Raw genomic sequence first — 19,018 nt, forward strand, 5'->3', positions numbered from 1 at the left:
ATCTTCAGCTCACAAATTTCTTATCTTGACAATATAGAAAGCATTGTCACTCGAAATAGATAGTTGTAGCAAGCTTCATGTACAGCCAGTAAGTAAGTGGAGAATTCCTTGAATAGTTAAGGACTTCAATTTAATTAAAATGTGACAAATCTCCATGTAGCAATAATTCCTAATGCACTTTTTATCCCATTAAAACCTAAAAGGTAAACTTTTATACTTGTTAGACTCACATATTTGTTAACTAAGGCTTCCAGTTTGATGTTCTTTTTTATGGTTATTTTGAGCGAAATACTCGTAAATGAAAAAATAAGTTATACTTCTAGCCAGTGACAGCATAAAAATTTTATTATTTTTTAATGTGACATATCAAGATTAATTGGACGTGATAGCTGTCCCATGGAAATTCTTTGCTCCCCTGAAAACAGTGGAAGCAGATTTATACACGTAATGGTAGAAGTATTATATATAAGATTCTTGCAATCGATCGTCTGCCCTGTAGCAATGAGAAGCAATTAAGAGATCAGAAAAAGAGATTATTCGATTTCAGTCTCTGGAAATGAGGAAATGGCGTGACCTTTTATGTTTTCCACGAATAGACTACGGTATTACAGGGATTCTATTCGACACTTTTGCTATTATTTGTTTTCTAAAGATGTGTGTACGTAGAAATTCAGTGTTGTAGATTCGAATGGATTGTTGATATGTTTCCTTTCTAGTGCAACTAGATTGCACAAAGCTGGTTGATCAAACGGCCGGTTTAAGATAGTATTGGGATATGATTAAACGATTAGTGTTGAAAATAAAATCCGATATTTCTCTTTTATATAACTTTCAAGAGTGAAAGACGAAATTAAACGCGGAAAATGCAATAAAATGTATAAAAACCTTTCCATTTCATTCAATTTTAAATAAAAACACTAAAAATTAAAAGTTAATTTTAGCTACTGTAATATACTTGCTTTCGAATGTTAAAATGTTAAATGTTGGGAATTTGCATACGAAGTGCATTAGGGCATTGACACAATTTCAGAAGCAATAGAAGCAACAAAATAAATATGGTATAAGAATGGTTACATTCACTGATTCAAATTTCTGTCTCACAATTTTTATTTAAAATTGTCGTTGTTAATAGTCACTTAAAGATTATTATGATGGCTAAAAAAGTGTTAGCAATTTGTCTATTTTTTGCTTTATTTGTCTATTTTATTAAAGAATTTTTTTTGCACTTTGATTATAGTCATAAACAACGAAGATGATTATTAAGGCAACGAAGGAAATCTTTGCTTCTGTGTACAGAAACTGTCTCTGAGTATTTTAAATTTGGCATAGAATTCCTGGGAATTTGTTTTAATTACTGCTTTCTCAAAAAATTTGATCTCGTCGTCATTTAAAATCATACACCTACTAATAATAAATTATAAAATGATTTAATTAAGAAACTCATTTATTTAAAAAATAAAACGGTGAAAAAATTCGAGTGATTTTTGAAAAACCTCCCAAGTTCAACAAATATAATTAAGCAATTTTTTGGTCCGTTCTTGTTAAAAGATTCAACCTAATGAATAATTGAGCAGGCCACATACATGTTTAACTTATCAATATATCCTGTTAGCTGTGACCGCAGACAGTTCACAATAGTGTTTCGCAAAGAATCATCATTAGATTTTTGGCAAAAGGTATTGAATTCATTTCAAATCTCAAAAACGAGCTTGGAGGTGAGTTTCTCTCTCAGTTTAGAGTGTTATCTAGGTACAAATCTTTTAAAGATCTGATGTGTAATCTGCCGATAGATGACACTGTAAGAAAGTCTCGTTAGAGGGACACCGTGAGCATTGTGAGTGAACGCAAAGCGAATATAATAGCGATATGTTGCGATTTAGAAAAAAAAAAAAAAAAAGAGAGCTCCCAGCATAATATAATATCTATTATCCAAAACAAATAATACTGTTTGATCAATCTGAAAAGTCGTCCTAGAGAACACCTACTAAATATGAGATGAGCCACTCAAATGAGAATGTTTATTAATGCTGAGCAAGAATGGATAACAGAAATCAAAACATTTCATTCTGAAATTAAGAAATTTCATGAGTTCTTGAACATGTGCAGTGGTAAATGATTGAGTAACTAAGTTCGGAATTATCATATTATGGCTATGTAAATCCCGTCATTACACTCAATAATGTCTAGCTTCTAAGTTTCTGCTTATGTAAGATCCATCTTAAATACTAAATATGCTTTATTTGGAAGATTATTTTTGACTTTTGGAAGGTATAAACAATAAAAGACTGGGATTAATAGCTTTAATTAAAATTAGGCAATCAATGGGACCAGTTTCAGGATCATAACACCATATCATTTTAACAATTAGCTATTAGAACTTGATCTATATAAATAAATAACCATGTCGTTTGTCTTTGATGAGGAGAGTTCAAATGTCCATTTACAAAAAAATAAATCATTTGTAATCAACTCTAAACGACTGCTCATAAGCAATAATCATTGCAAATCAACCCTAATTTTTGCGATCATTAAATGCTAAAACTAACAGGTATAGTTTTTATGTGTGTTTATTTTGTTCTATTAAGATCTATTGTAAAGTTTGTTAATATGCATGGATATTAACGAACATGCATTAATTCATTGATTAATTAATTCATTCACGATTAATTAATTAATTAAAGATTAATTAATACATTGATGCATATTCTTTATATACAAGAAAGAAACTATTAAGTCAGTAATAATATATAGTTAAGAGAACAATAAAATTCAACCTAAAATATCCTGAATTACCATATGATTGTTAAATAAAAGGGTCTTTCATCAGATGTTTCCTTGCAAAGAAATAGGAAAAGACATCAGAAAATATTCCATCATACATCTCAGCTGTATTAAAGATGGAGTGTTTCTTCTGCTCAGCTATTGAAGATAAATCATTTAATAGTCCCTATATTTTTTTAGATATATTGTCTGAAAACTTTAAGATTGTAAAACTTGTCAGAGAGAGGTATGTAAAGAAAGATTAAAATATTTTAAGAATCATCTAAATAATATCTAGTATTTAATCTATTGTTTACCATTATATATTTGTTTAGATAATTACCAAATCTTCACTTGAATGTCATTAATGCGTTTGTACATACTATTTAACGATGTTGTAATTTTTGAAGTTTATTTGAATGCATTAGTTTGAATTTATTGCAAGTTGTTTTTTGGCCTATTTTATTATATTGGATTTGTTTTAATTTATTAGTCATTATTTTTCTATTTTGCATCCTATTTTACATTAATTTTTAATTTTATTACTTATTTATTTTAATTTTAATTTAAAAGTTCTTATTTATTTAGACTTTTAAACCGTGTAAGTCTTCACTGGTTCTTAGCGGTAAAGTTAAGCGATGTTATGTTTTTTTTTTTTTTTTTTTTTTTTTTTTTTTTAATGTTTTGGAACAGAAGTTGGGTTTCTTAAACGTAAATCAAAACTGGAATGTTATTCAGAATATTCTAGTAATCTACTCTTTACTATTTGTGGAGATAAAAATTTAAGCCGACGAATTCAGCGAAAAGTGTTTAATCAGTTCTCCGCTGAACTTCGTTTTTCTGCAATCAAAATGTATTACCACCTCTGCTCACTGAGTGAATTTGCAGTTTTCTTGTTCCATTTGAATGCGAAACAAGGAATTATAGATAATATTGTACTTTAGGGACAGCATCTGTGATATTTGATTCTGGTACAAGTAGGCACACACAATTTCCTTCCCTGATTATGTATTTCGCTGTATTTTAGGTTTAAATTAATTTATTATCATTTGGAGCTGTAATTCAGATCCAAGTCTTTCTTTTTATTCTAATTACTTACTCAGGAGGTTCGTATAGGTAATAAACATGAAACAATATTTATCTCCAATGTAAATGTTTTGTTTATACTACCTTTCTGGTATACTAAAGATCCAAAGATACATTCTCTTAAAATACTGGTAGCGAAGTAAATTTTAAATAGAGGAAAATTATATTATTAAACTATAGGATCTTTTCTACTATGTAAGTTGCTGCAATACATTTATGATGTTTTCGATACACACATAAGTATCATGTTTTCGATAAACGTATAATGGTGATGGGAAACTTTTGTATACTTTATAACAGTGAAATGTCATGATGTCTGGGATGAGATAAAATCCCTTTTTTTTTTCTGAATAGAAGTTCCATAACAATAGTGGTGTTAAGCATACACATATTTTAAGACTCTAGTCAAAAATGTAGGCAATCAGTGGTTTAGTTAACGTTACAGCAGTAAAATTTGATCAAAGTATGTTACAAAAGACGCTTCTCTTCCCGATAAAAGCAAATTCCTTCTTTCATTCTGAAGTTAGTATAAATATATAGGAAATTTTCTTTTTTACGACTTTTGGTAATTTAAAACTCTCTTGGTAGAAAGGATGATTTCATAGTTTCACAATCCCATAGCAAAGAGTAACCTAAAACGTTCATCTAGTGGCTCAATCTACGTTTGTAATGAAAATATATTTATGTTTCAGACCGCTGTAAGATTGGCGAGGTTTGACAATTTACCTTGTTTTATCGCCAACCTACTCCGCCGATATATGTTACCACGAACGGAAACTGATGTCATTACTGCTCTTCTAATGTGTTATCACGCAGTCTTGGGTCTTCTGAAGCTGTTTTATGACTCCTTGAGCTATCGTGTTAAACGCATGTTGTAGAGCTCAGAAACTGAAATTTATATGTCATTTACAATGAGCAAAATCTCTGAAATTGTATTTTAAGGAATTTGTACTGTCTAGTAATGTAGTTAAAACTGAAATGAAAATCATTAGAGGATTTTCTAAACTGTTTTATTATAAGCAACCTTAATTAAAATTTAGTTCACCAGAACCCCGCAGTAAGTGGGAGCATTAAATTCACGAAAATATTAAATTATGTATATTTTAAAACAGGTGACGAGCAAAATATGTTAGTTATATAAATTTCTATTACTATTTGGCTTTATTTTTCGAATTTGTGTATTTTATTTATTTATTTAATTAATTATTTTTTTGATTTATATACAAAAGAATAGAGAATATATAGAACAAAAGAATAGAGAACTGCAATACATTTATGATGTTTTCGATACACACATGAGTATCGTTACAGCAGTAAAATTACAAATTTTCGATACACACATTACTCTCTATTCTACAAAAGAATAGAGAACTGTAACAATGGACGAAACAGAACAATAATATTGAATACTAGGATCATGTAATTATTTTGTTTCGTATCTGTTTGAAAATGAACACACTCTATAACGATGTCAAACGAAAGACTAGTATTAGTGCTGAAACGTAGTAGGCGGTGAAACTTCAGGATAGCTTACTATTTTGTGTTTCAATGATGGCACTCTAAGGCCCATATCACACGGCGTTTGTTTCACTCGAACAACTCTTTTGACAATATTTTTCACTGGTTTACTATTGAAAGAAAGACGTGCGACTTTTTCCTTCCCTTCCAAAAAAAATTGCAAGTTGTTCGTTTTTCAACCAATCAGCTATCATCTTCGAATGCTATCAGCTTGTTTGTAATGGGGAACCAGTTTCCCTTGTGTTAACCCCAAAGCGATCTATGGTGATTGGCTGTTGTGACAAAGCAGAAAAATTGTTCCAAACAGTTGTTCTTCCGAAACAAACCGCCGTGTGATAGCAGCGTACACCGTTCGTTCTTCGCCGCGAGGTATTTCGTGGGCTTGGAGCGGCTATACGTCAGTCAAATGAGCTTCAACAACCCTTACACCACAAGAGAACATCTAAAGCATTCCTATTCCTTAACTCTTATGAATTCGGGATGTATAAAGTAAAAATAAAGTATAAAATAGTGTTCTCCATTTTTTAAGAATACTAATAAGCAAAACACTATCAAGAAGGGAGACCGATGATTAGCATTTTAAAAATGGTATATTTAAGTACCATTTTTATCACTTTTAAGTAATGATCAGAGCGGAAAGAAAAAACGTGAAATGGTATGTATTTTTATAAATCTTTTTTTAATATGACGGAAAACCTCGAGCCAAAGAGTGCGATTTATCTGTCTCTAGGAGAATTTTATATCATTTTTATATTTACCACTCATGTTGGAGCATTTTGAGTACAAATCACATTAATATAGCTCAGCTCCAACATGAGCTGAGTTATATTAATGTGATAATCTCACTTTCTTTCTCATTTGAGTCAAAGAACTAGCATTAGACACTAACTCAGTAAATTTTAAGTTCTACTTTATCATGGATAACTGTACTTCGAAGATGGGATAAACGGTCGAAACGTTGTCGCAATTACTCCAGAGGAAATATGATACATGGTTGTTGAATCTTCTGTAATTTTTTCTTGTCCATCAATTGACAATAGTTTAAATGTTAAATATACTTTAGAGATTTGGACGAGCTGTACAGTGGAGAAGCTAATTTAAACATTTAATGTTAAAAAAAATTTCTTGCAATTGTGTCCACTGCTAAAAAAAAAACAGGTACACTGCTCAAAAAAAAAAAAAAAAAGGGACAGTCCTATATCTCCCGATCTACTGGGCCGATTGACAAAATTCAAATTGCGTTCTTCATGTCTCGAAAGCGCGACTTAGGATATGTATTAGATTTATATATAGCCCTATTCTATCATAGGTATTTTGACACAAAATCGGACTTTTTCTGAAATAACATACCAATTTTTTTACATATTTGGATTCTACGACTCAAATTACGCCTAAATATGAAATTTTGTAAATTTTGGAGCGAAATTTACGGAGAAATTCACAAATTTATGTTTTCACTTTTTTGTCAGTTTGCGCCAAGAATAGTTCACTTGGCGAACTTCTTAATATATGGCAACCTAGTTTCCTTTCCCGTGAGAGGAAAAAAAGTCACCATCGTTCCTTTTTTCCAAATAATATTCTTTATATTATATTTTTAATTATAACTTATTATTTTAAGTATTTTTTTCTTTTTCGAATTTCATTTTAATTGTTTAAGTTGCATGATTTTTTTTCGAATAACTGTTTTAAAATTTTCTATTTACCTATTCGAACTGCGTAAATAAAGGTGCAGCATTTATTTTTTTTTTCAAATAGTTTTCTTTATATGTATTTTTTGTCATAGTTATTATTTTAGGTGATTTTTAAATTCTTATACTTTTATTTTAATTGTTTGTGTTGCATTGTCTCTTCAGATAATTGTTTTAAAATTTTCTATTTATTCCTTCGAATTGAGCATTTTTAATATATTTATTAATATAAATTTTCCAGAATTCGATTTTATTTATTTAAATTGCGTTTCTTTCGGAGGAATACTTTGTAACCCAGACTACGATGCGTTTGAAAACTGCATATATTAAAAGAGAAAATACAGTAAAACACAGTTAACACGCCTTTCAGTGTTCCGTTCAGAAAAGATATATATATAAATAAGAGAGACATTTAACTTAGGATTGCGACATTTTAACTTAGGATGACTTGCATACAGTGCTTTAAACAGTTTTATCATTGTGCCCATTGCTTTACACAATTTTATCCTACATTTGGCTTCTTAAATGTTATTCATATTTTAGTCAAATATTTTATTTTTGAAATCGTAAGAATCAAATATCATAAGATTAAAAAGTTTTAAATTTAAAAAAAATACAAATACTAAATTTACCCAAAAATCTATTTTTTCTTCTCTTTTTCTTCAGGCATTCTACTTTATTCTTGCTCTTTTTCTTTAGGCATTCCGCAAGTAGATTAAAAAGCATCCAAATTTTCGAAATATCTTGATAATTCTGACAATCATTTTAAATAAATATATCGCCTTCCATTTCATAAAGCCCCACAAACGGCCGAGCGGTAAAGTCGCTGAACACTGGTAGTACACTCCGGGGTTCGAATCCCGATAAACGGGCTGGTTGCATGGGCATTTTCGTGTATTTTATCATGTGTACCGTGTATGCCAGCTGGTTTCCCTTAGAAAGTTCTTCACAAAGGCATCCTTCCTTTTAGGCAGATAGCCCTGCTTTGACGTAACTTAATAATCCAATTCAATCCATTTCATCAATATTTGGTCAGAGCCTTTATCAGTCTTTAGAGGCTAAACATTTTGAAGGTATGAGATGAAAGGAAAGACTGGTTTCATCAAGAGGTTTTGGTTTATTTAATTATGACAAAGCACACTAGGGCTATCTGCCTAAGGGGAGGGATGCCTTCGTGGAGGACTTTCTAAGGGAAACTGGCTCGCATACACGTTACACATGGGCAAAACCACGAAAATGCCCATGCAGCCAGCCCGTTCGCGGGATTCGGACCTCGGACAGAACTACCAGCGTTCAGCGACTTTACCGCTCGGCCGCTGTTTCATCAGGAGGAAAAAAAAACATCTTTAGGTGACGTCCACATAAATCACTGGATAAACTTCTGAATTTTCAAATAATTCGAATGAGAAAATCATGGGATTCTCCATTTATGATGCGATATGATGTTCTATAACGTAATTTAAATTTATACAACCATATAGTCTAAAACCAGTCGCTCTTCACTTTAATCTGCAATGATATCGTTTTTGTCTTTTCTGTTAACCACAAGCTCAATTGATGGTATTTGCTGGTGTACACGTCCAAGTGTTTTTTCTTTGAACACCTAAATTCTTTGAAATATCCTGAAAGTATATTCAAAAGCGTCCAACTTCAAAAGCGAAAGTATATTCAAAAGCGTCCAACTTCAAAAGCGAAAGTATATTCAAAAGCGTCAGACATACCAAGATGTGTTCTTGGTATGTCTGACAGCCAAATTTCCCTGCAAATGTTTGCTTAATTTTCTCCTTAATTTTCTTCTTTACTTCTACAGTTATTTTCAGTGCACACACAAGAAAATTAAGATTTTTCGATTGCTAGACTTCCATAAATTTTGCATTCTTGTCAATTTTTTAAAATATCAATTACATGAATTGCGTTTCAGCTGAAGACAGCTTTTCATTTTCTAGTCATTTTAACTATAAATAAAGTTTAAAATGAAGTCCAAAAGATAAATATTTTAATTAAAAGATTTTTGCTAAATGACAAAGAAATAAAATAGTCCAGCAGGGTTTATTCTGTACCACCGAGTAACCCGATTCTTATATCGGCTGAAACAATCTAAATCATATTAAAGATCATGTTTTTTTATACAATCTATAACTCGAGAGAAAAATTAGCTTCTTAAAACATTCTTTCTAAGAGGATTAATATAAAAGATTATATATATTTTTTTAAAGCTGGGACTTGAACCAAACTGTCAAATTTTTAAAGTTTAATTTACATGGTGGTTATAATAAAGTTCCGATTTGAAATGGTCATAAAAGGAAAATTACCGTACCAAATGTTATCAAACTTGGGAATCGTGTAAAGGAGCTTATGGGAATTTATTTTCCGCGGGGGGGGGAAAAAAAAAAAAAAAAAAAAAAAAAAAGAGTTCAAAAACTTACCACCAGGGGAAAAATGGCGCTGTATACAAGATTGATAAATGAAATAAGACACGAAAACATCTGTTTAAAATGTGTTTAATATTTTCCGAAACGTGTTACAAAGCATGTTCAATGTAGCGTCCAGCATTTTCCGAAAGCAAGTTAAATCCTGTTACTGCATTCTCAACAGCAGCTCTTAGCGTATCCGCAGGAATGCTACGGACATGTCAGCGTATCACATTTTTCATTTCTGCCAAATTGTTTAGATTATCACCATAAACAGTGCTTTTGAGAAAACCATAGCTAAAAATCACTAAGTTTGAGGACTGGTGGGAAGAGGGGAAGTGTTGGCCTATAAGACGTTCATTCGTGAAATATTGACGTTCATTCGTGAAAGTAACTGTGCGACACACGTGAGGTGGGGCCCAGCCCTGCATAAAAATCGTAGTATCTAAAATGCCACGTTACTGCAGTTCATGTCTCACGAAACATTTTAACATTGACTCTAAGTGAGCTGCAATCACAGTGGTCCAGCTGTCGACTGCTCTTCAGAGAAAAATGGTTCAGTTATAAAACTAGCTGTCATTCAACACTAAATGGTGTGGAATGACTGCTATGCAATCGAATGCAGTAGGAGAATGCAATGGAACTAGATAGATAACATGAGGGATTTCTTTGGCCCAAATCGATTAAAAGCGTTTTGAATCAGTATCTTCATGTTTTAGGGTCGAATTCAGGCTCAAAAATTACAAATTAGCGATCTGTAAGAAAACGATTTCCAGATTGTACGCACTTGTGCGAGTGATTTGCGATCTCACATTTTCTAATCGCTAATTCGTGGTTTTCACGGACGAATTTCTCACTTTTACGGATGGCGCAATCAACGTTTATCGAATTTAACGTCTTTAAATGGTAATTTGCTTACTTCAAAATTTCTTAAGGGTATACAACATATTAAACCCATGTAACAAAAGGTTAAGTTAGATTCCGATCCATATTTCGTTTAAAAATATTGCATACAGCGCCATTTCCCTCCTGGTGGTGAGGTTTGGAACTTCCTTTTTTTCGCGGAAAATAAATTCCTATGACTTCCTTTACACGATTACCAGGTTTGATAACATTTGATCCAGTAGTTTTCGTTTTATGACCGTTTCAATGTGGAACTTTAATTATAACCACTCCGTATATTACTAAATTTTCATTTGAAGCTATGCGTTATATGTATACCATACGTAAATTTTTCGCTTTTATGGAAAAATAAAGAATCGAAGCAAATATACTTAGGATAATTGACCAAAACTGAACTGAAAAAATTTCCCCTCACTTCGAAAATAAAATATTGAAATTCGACCTTGAATTTATTGGGTTATCGAAATATTTAATTTGACTTATCTTCTAACCCCTAGTTCCGACAACAATTCCGTCAAAAATTCCGAATTACTTAAGCTGAAGTAAAAGATTTAGTATATATTCACTGTATGTTAGTAAAGTAATCAGAGTGTAATAAAAATAGATTATAGAATTTACGCTGATGCAACTTTTTGTCTGACTGCACAACATGTAATGGAAGAGAAGGCTTGTAGAGATCTGTTTTTGACATGCCTTTAAAAGTAGATGTCATACTACTTTTGTTTCTTCAATATCAAAAAACTTTCCTTTGAGAGGCAACTTTAGTTTTTGGGAAAGAAAAAAAAATCTTAAGACAAATTTGAAAAACATGCAGGACGATTGAGTACACATATTTATTTTCGGAACACAAGCGGTTTTCCGACTGGTTATTGAATAATGAAAAGATGCATTATCATACAATACAAAACACAGGGCCGGATTAAGGGTGTCGTAGGCCCTAGGCACTCCAGCAGCGTAGGCCCCGAAATAATAAACATTTTTTAACTGAAATTGACCGCTAATATTAAGTAATAATTTTTTTGTAGATATAAATCCGAAAATGTGATGATGCGGTAAAATAACATTATTTTATTTTGGGATTTTAATGTTTTTATTTTTCATAGAGCCATTTTCAATAGCCATAATTCCAGAATTGAGTTTATCTGCAACAATGCAACTTTTATATCTACCAAATTCCATGCAGAATTCCAGGGTTTTAGCACATGAACATGACAAGACATTAGCCGCCGGGAAAACCTCTCGGACGGGCACATGTGTTTGACACAGTTGGCCACGTTTCCATGCCCACTACCAAACGCTTGCGCGCGATCGAGAGGTTTTCCCTGCTGCTAAGGTCTTTTGTTTTAGTAGCTCAGTTGTGTAATAAGTTAATATGTAAACACTACGATAGAGCGTGTATGCCTGTGCTTGTATTTAATCACGCTCAACCCCAAGTCAATCTTTAGTTTAAAAACTGGAAGTTAAATTTATTATAAGTAAGGTAAGTAAAGGAAAGTTGTTTTTATACTCTACTTATTTCAACCTAGTTTTTGATTCTGGAATATTGCTTCATTCCATTATAAATAATAGAATTTTCATTTTATCACTTCTTATTAGTATAATAGTCCGCTGTAGAATGCAGCACAATGCAAGGAACTTTGAGTAGGCCTACTATGGGGTGGTTTGGCCATACTATTGTAAAAAATCTCCAGTAGTAGTCGTAGAAATAGTACAGTCCAAATCACCTTTGCAATAGCTTAATTTTAATCCATACTCGTAAATCCGGGTTTCGTTTTTACAAGTTTAAAATGCATTACTTAACAAATTTAAAATAACTTTTTAGCTTTCTGATAGCATAATAAAAGTGACGGGCGCAAACTAAAATGTATATTTAAAGGTGACGAGAAGAAGGAGAAAACAAGTTTAAATTTTAGTTTGTGCGTGCCCATCGCTTTTATTATGGTATATCAGAAAGTTAAAAAATTATTTTAAACTTTTAAGCGCAATTTATAAAAGCTTTTTTTAAATATTTTTTTTTAGCGAAAAATGTCTGATGGATATAAAAGAAAACACCAAAGTGGACATGAAAAACGCTAAAAGAGAGAGAAAGTGAGTGAGTCGCTTAGTAAAATTAAAGGTTCTTTATTGAAATATGTTAACATTTCTAAGGAGACAGAAGATAATGCAGATGCGGTAGATATTTCCTCGATCGAGGTTAGACCTAAAGAAGCTGAGGCTTGTTGGGACTCGCAAGAATGTTCAACCAATAAAACTGAGAATGTCACAGAAGACGAGGCTGACGGGGGTTTACGAAATTTTAACGACGCTTCCAAGCAGGTGGTGCCTGAATCACTACCAACAACATCAGCCTCAAGTATTTTCAGTTCTGATCCAGCACGGTGGACAACCATAAGCGCAGATCTTATCGATTACTTCTTTCGTAATCACCCTGTGCAGAAATTGGATATAAATTTTAAGTTATACGCCACTAAATTTGGCGAAATAATGAGATGTCCATCACAAGATTATTTTTTCAGAAAACTGAACAACAATGATATTATAAAAAGGGACTGGTTGATATTTTCCGAATCTACTGGCAAGTTTTTTTGTTATAAATGTATTTTGTTCAAATCGGATCTACCTGGAAATCCAAACCTGTGTAACCAATTCCTTACAGGCTTTAATGACTGGAAAAACGCACATTCGAGAATTTCAAGTCATGAAGTGTCAAAAGAACATTTTGCATCTATTTCTGCTTTAGTGAACTACCAACAAACTAGAAAAAATGATGAGACGTTTGATATTGTCAAGGAAAAAGAAAGCACATATTGGACAACGGTTTTAAGAAGAGTAGTGGAAGAAATTAAGTTTTTGGCCGAAAGGGGACTAGCGTTTAGAGGCGATAATGAAATACATGGTGATCCTAGTAATGGCAATTTTCTTGGGTGTATCAATCTCTTAGCCAAATTTGATCCGTTTCTAGAAGAACATGTAAGAAGATACGGTAATCCAAGCCGCGGAAAAGTATCATATTTATCCTCCACAACGTATGAAGAACTAATAATTTTACTGGGGTCAAAAGTATTGGAAAAAATAGTTACAGAAATCAAAGAAGCCAAGTATTATGGAATCACTGTGGATTCTACACCATACGGATTCTACACCATACTGACGTTAGCCATACGGATCAACTCTCCATAGTTATTAGATATGTCTCAAAAACTGAAGATATATATGAAAGATTTTTGATGTTTGTTAAAATAGAAAAACATGATGCCAAGTATCTTTTTGACACTCTAATTTCAGTTTTAGAAAATCAGGGAATAGACCCAAAATTTTGCAGATGTCAGTCTTATGACAATGCGGCTAATATGAGCGGAGTGTATTCGGGAGTACAAACTAGATTTAGGGAAATCAACAGCGCAGCCACTTGGGTACCATGTGGAGCTCATAGTCTTAATCTAGTTGGCACAGCGGCGGCAGAAAGCTGCTTAGAAGCTGTAAAATTTTTTGAAATTTTGCAATCGCTCTACAATTTCTTTGCAGCGTCCCCTCAAAGATGGTCTAAACTAAGGTCTTTGGGAAGTAAAATTTCTGTAAAAAGACTTTCAGAGACCAGATGGTCAGCACGTTATGAGGCTGTAAAAACATTATGTGCCCATTATGATGATATACGTGGTATTCTTACAAATATTTCAACTAGTGAAGGTATGAAACCTACAACAGTAATTGAGGCACAAACCTTAATCCATCAAATGAATACTTTGGAGATGTTATTACTCACAGTTATTTGGGAAGATCTACTAAAACACGTCGATATTGTAAATAAATCTCTTCAAGAACCTGGCATCGAGTTTAACACGATGGTGCGACTTTACGACAGTTTAATTCAATATTTATCTCACTGCAGAACTGAGGACATGTATAATAGCTATTATCTTAAGGCAAAAGCCCTTGCACCAGATTCAGAATTTAAAGAATCCGAAACTAGAGTTCGTAAGAGAAAACGACAGTTCGATGAAGGGCCAGATGAGACTCCCTCTCGCAGTGCCAAAGATTCCTTTAAGATTAATGTTTTTTTTATTGTTCTGGATGTGCTTTGCGCTGAAATGACAAAGAGACGCACTGCGTATACCAGCCTTTATGACACATTTAGTTTTCTTACGGATAATACACTGACCGAGGACATTATCAAGGTTAAGGCTCAAGCTCTGGTAAAAATGTATCCGTCTGACTTAGAAGAAAACTTTGTTGATGAGTATTTGATTTTTTCAAATTTGTACCCCAAAACCACCTCTATAACGGATCTCATCAAATTACAAATAAAGGATAAACTTGTGTCAAGTTTCCCAAATGTTAATATTGCATTGCGCATATACCTTTCGATATTGGGTTCGAATGCAGAAGGAGAAAGATCATTCTCCAAGTTGAAGCTTATAAAAAATTTTATGCGTTCAACTATGGGTCAAGAGAGAACTTCGTCACTGGGCCTTCTGTGTATTGAAAGTGATGTCGCTCGCGGCATTAATTTTGAAGATATAATACACGAATTCGCTGTGTCAAAATCCCGAAAAAAGGAGTTATTTTTAGGATCTACTTAGTAAACCAAACGTTTTGTATTCGTATTTTTTGTGTATTTGTATTTACATATATTATTTTGACCTTCACTATATAATAATATAAAAATGTTTATAAGTTTTTGGGGTATTTTTATTTCAATATATTTTTTTTCAAAGCCCTAAGACCTTTGGCCTTCGTAGGCCCTTTGGCCTTCGTAGGCCCTTTGACCTTCGTAGGCCCTAGGCACGTGCCTACTGTGCCTAATTGGTAATCTGGCCCTGACAAAACATTTGGAATACGTTGTCTGACTGAAAACGTAAGATTAAAAGTCATCTGCTTAATTCACAGCCATTTACAAGTCAACTACTGGGGCAATTGCAGAATCGTTTTGATCCTGAGCTTCTAAGACAAACCTTATATCACTGGATTTAAACACTTCTTGAATCTTCCGAGAACGTTCCTTCTTTAGCTCATATTCCAATAATATTAAGTGAATACAATTATTGCAAAAGAAATTGAATATTAATTTACACTACGGCTTGGTAGTCTACTAACGAGTTAACAAAACTTAAATTCTGCTTTTTGTGTCTAAGTATAAAACAATATTTTAAATATTTACAAATAAAATATTAAATTGGAGATTTAATTGGAGCCTCACCAGTTGCCTAGCATTTGAAGATTGTTAAATACTAATTGTTTGTTGCGAAGTCTAACCCAGGCTGCATGGTTTTTTTTCGTAGTTTTCTAGGTTCTCTTTACAAAGGTTCTCTATGAAAGCATCTTAACCAAATAGCTCCCATGTTCTTTCTATGTTCACATAACCAACTAACCTAGTTTAAGCGCGATTTTCAATAAAGAAGTTACTAGCAAAACCCCAATACTCATTAAAAATCATGTAGCTTGCCAATCGGGAGTAACATGAAAGATACGGCGCCAATAATTGAATTGCTGTTACGGTACGCTGTTTCTAAATTTAGATGGTCATTCCTTAATTAAATAGCCCACCAGCGGCCGAGCAGTAAAGACGCTGAGCATTGGTAGTTCGGTCTGAAGTTCGAATCCCGCGAACGGGCTGCTGTATGGGCGTTTTCGTGGTTTTCCCGATGTGTAACGTGTATACGAGACAGTTTCCCTTAGAAAGTCATCCACGAAGGCATCCCTTCCTTTAGGCAGATAGCCCTCGTGTGCTTTGCCATAATTAAATAATCCAGTCCAATCCTTATTTAAATATTATTGATTTGTTACTTCTACTAGAGCTGACGGTAAAAATTGAAGTGCAAATAAATAATATCGTGTGCAATCTTGATTAATATAAAATTAAATATTTTGCATAGAAAAATATTTGCATTCAGACAAAGTTTTTCGAAATATTTGCAATTACTTTATAAGAAGGATTTATTAAAAACCGTAATAATTACTTATTTTATTACTGATTAGGATTCAGTTCTTGACAATTACATTCTAAATTAGAATTTTAAGGATATAATGGAAATACGCTACGCACAAAAATACATTTTAGGATAAAAAATTAGTTGATTTTTTATGTGTTAAAACTTCTTAAATTCATTTAATAAACATCGTATCCTCGTAGTTAATTGAATCCAGAATGTTGTGTGTCGTTTATATGATTATTCTTACTTGTCCACAGAAGCTGCTGACTTATCCAGCCATTAAGTAGCTGCAGATCATTTCTACATAACCATTGAACTTCCACTAATTCAGTCTCTAGAGGGTTGTATGTTTATATCATAATTTGACTTATATAAATGAATATTCGAAATCTTATGTTTCTATAAAAATATTCTGTGCTTTAAAAATATGGATGATAATATCTGCCGCTCTTTCAGCCACTTCAAAAGCAACAGTTTGTTTAGAAATAAATTATGCAGTTAATGTCATAAAATATTTTCATAAAATTCAAATAAACATTAAACGAAAATTCTCAGTTTTAGACAATTCGATTTAAACGAAGTAAAGTAGCAGACGATAAAACGCCGAAGGTAAAAATTTACTCTTAGAAAAATGTACTCTTATTTTTTTTAAAAAAAAAAAAAGGAAGAAAGAGAGAAATTTAAAAAAATTGTTAAAAATTTGAATAATATCATCTATAATTTAAAAAATTAGATTTTCATATAGTATTAATAAATATTTATTACGCCTTATTAAGGGAAAAAATTTCATATAATTAATTCTCCATAAAATTTTACTTGAAATTTAAGGTTAAAAATAGCTGCGGCAATTCAGTGTAACAAAAATCCATAGACCACATTTGGCGTTATTATCGCTCAAAAAAAAGATGCCAAATTTCAAAACGCGAAAATATGTAAATTCGTGTATATCTTAGAAAATTTTGAATAAAAAAGTCTAATTTTTTGCAGATATGCTTAAAAGTACACCTACTTTATGATGATGGTAAACATTTTATAGATTATAATTCAAAATTTTTTTCGAAAAATTTATAAAAATTATTTAAAAATAGAAATTTAAAAAATAAAACACAACAAATGGGTAAATTTTATTTGGAATGAACCTAAATTTCGAAATGTGAGAAAAAAAATAAAAAAAGTTTAATAAAAAAAGAGAGATTAATAAATATTTGCCAAATTCAATTAACATTGAGGAGCTAAAATTTTGAGAGCTAATATTTTAAAAACTAGTCGTACGATTTTTACAAAACTTGGTATTCTGGCATAATTTGAGTCGTAGAATCGAAATATGGAAAAAAAATTGGTATGTTATTTCAGAAAAAGTCCGATTTTATGTCAAAATACCTATGTTAGAATAGTACTATATATAAATCTAAAATATATTCTAAGTCGCGCTTTCGAGACATGAAAAACGCAGTTTGAATTTTGTCAATCGGCCCAGTAGAACGGGAAATATAGCACTGTCCCTTTTTTTTTTTTTTTTTTTTTTTTTTTGAGCAGTGTACATTGTTTTTGAAACAATCATACCACCTGATAAAAACTTTACACAAAAAAATAAATTAAAGTAGAGAAGTACGTTAAGTGCACCCATAGTATGGAATGATAATAATATATTAATCTGCATAATATATATTAGAATTGCAAAACTTCACACTAACTGCAATCTTAACCTCCTAATATACTGCATCAGTTTAATTTCAAATTGAATAAATTATGCGTCTGTATTTCCTGACTCTGACTGTATAAGAAAGACAAATTTATGCAGATTTTTAATATCAGCTTAAACAGATTCAAGAGTAAGAAGAAATTATAAATTTATCTTTATTACTTTTTTGTTGTTGAAACAAAGATGTGTTTTTTAAAAAATAAAATTCGTGTTTTGTTTTAGAGATATAAAAATATGTGTTTTTAATAACAAACATTTCTCAGCACTCTTGATAAAATAAAATTCGATAAGCCTATTAAAAAACTCTTGTTCGTTGCACTATGTATCGGATTTACATAAGGAAAAAAAATGTCTGATTGTTTTTAATATCCTGATAGAATCTAGCTGGAAAACTGATAAACTCAAAAGCATATCCTACTTGATATGCAAGTAAATTCAGTAAAAGAAGACAAGTACTAAAATGACTAACTTAAGTTCAAAATGCGCAGTTTTTAAACAGTATTGAGTACTCATAACCTATTATTTTCTTGCCTGATTTCCTGCATTATTTTACAAATCAGTTAAAATGTTTCTGAATCATTTTATACACTATATTCAAAGCACTTGCTTCGGCAATACATATACTAAAATTGGAATGATACAGAGAAGATTAGCAAGCCCCAGCGCAAGGATGACACTATATTCAAAATACAACTCTAGAACAACGCAAATTGTAGCATTTCGCAGCACATGTAATACAAGGAAAAAGTTCTACAGACGTGTTTAAAGAGAATGAAAGCTTAAAACTCATATGTCTGACGTAAGAAACTAAATCGAAATAATGCATTTCTTAAGTAATAATTAGAAGATGTTTCAGTTGTATTTTACAACACAGTAAGAAAGTATTTTGGATTACCAGTTTAACGTTAGAAATTTGAGTACTTATAGGTTATCTGATATTCACCGGTATATCGCCGAATATACTACGTGCTGTTATTTTTGAGAGCGTTGGGCAACCCCAGAAATATTTCTCGAAATTTT

General features: G+C 31.9%; 1 protein-coding gene and 1 non-coding gene across 2 annotated transcripts; both read left to right on the plus strand.

Annotated features, from left to right (window-relative positions):
• Positions 1-13,593: 13,593 nt before the first annotated feature.
• LOC118194491 (zinc finger MYM-type protein 1-like) lies at positions 13,594-14,946 on the plus strand. The gene has a single exon (XM_035365640.2). It carries the CDS (start codon positions 13,594-13,596, stop codon positions 14,944-14,946), a length of 1,353 nt encoding a protein of 450 aa, XP_035221531.2.
• Positions 14,947-18,597: 3,651 nt separating this feature from the next.
• LOC118194492 (U6 spliceosomal RNA) lies at positions 18,598-18,703 on the plus strand. The gene has a single exon (XR_004759103.1). It is a non-coding gene; the product is annotated as a U6 spliceosomal RNA (small nuclear RNA).
• The last annotated feature ends 315 nt before the right edge of the window (positions 18,704-19,018 follow it).

Source organism: Stegodyphus dumicola, chromosome 6, assembly GCF_044657685.1.
Source record: "Stegodyphus dumicola isolate Sdum_Otavi_A_Nest chromosome 6, ASM4465768v1".
Lineage (NCBI taxonomy): Eukaryota > Metazoa > Arthropoda > Arachnida > Araneae > Eresidae > Stegodyphus > Stegodyphus dumicola.

Coding starts and splice junctions, on each gene's coding strand:
- LOC118194491 (XM_035365640.2), top strand. CDS start 13,594: ATGTTTGTTAAAATAGAAAAACATGATGCCAAGTATCTTTTTGACACT.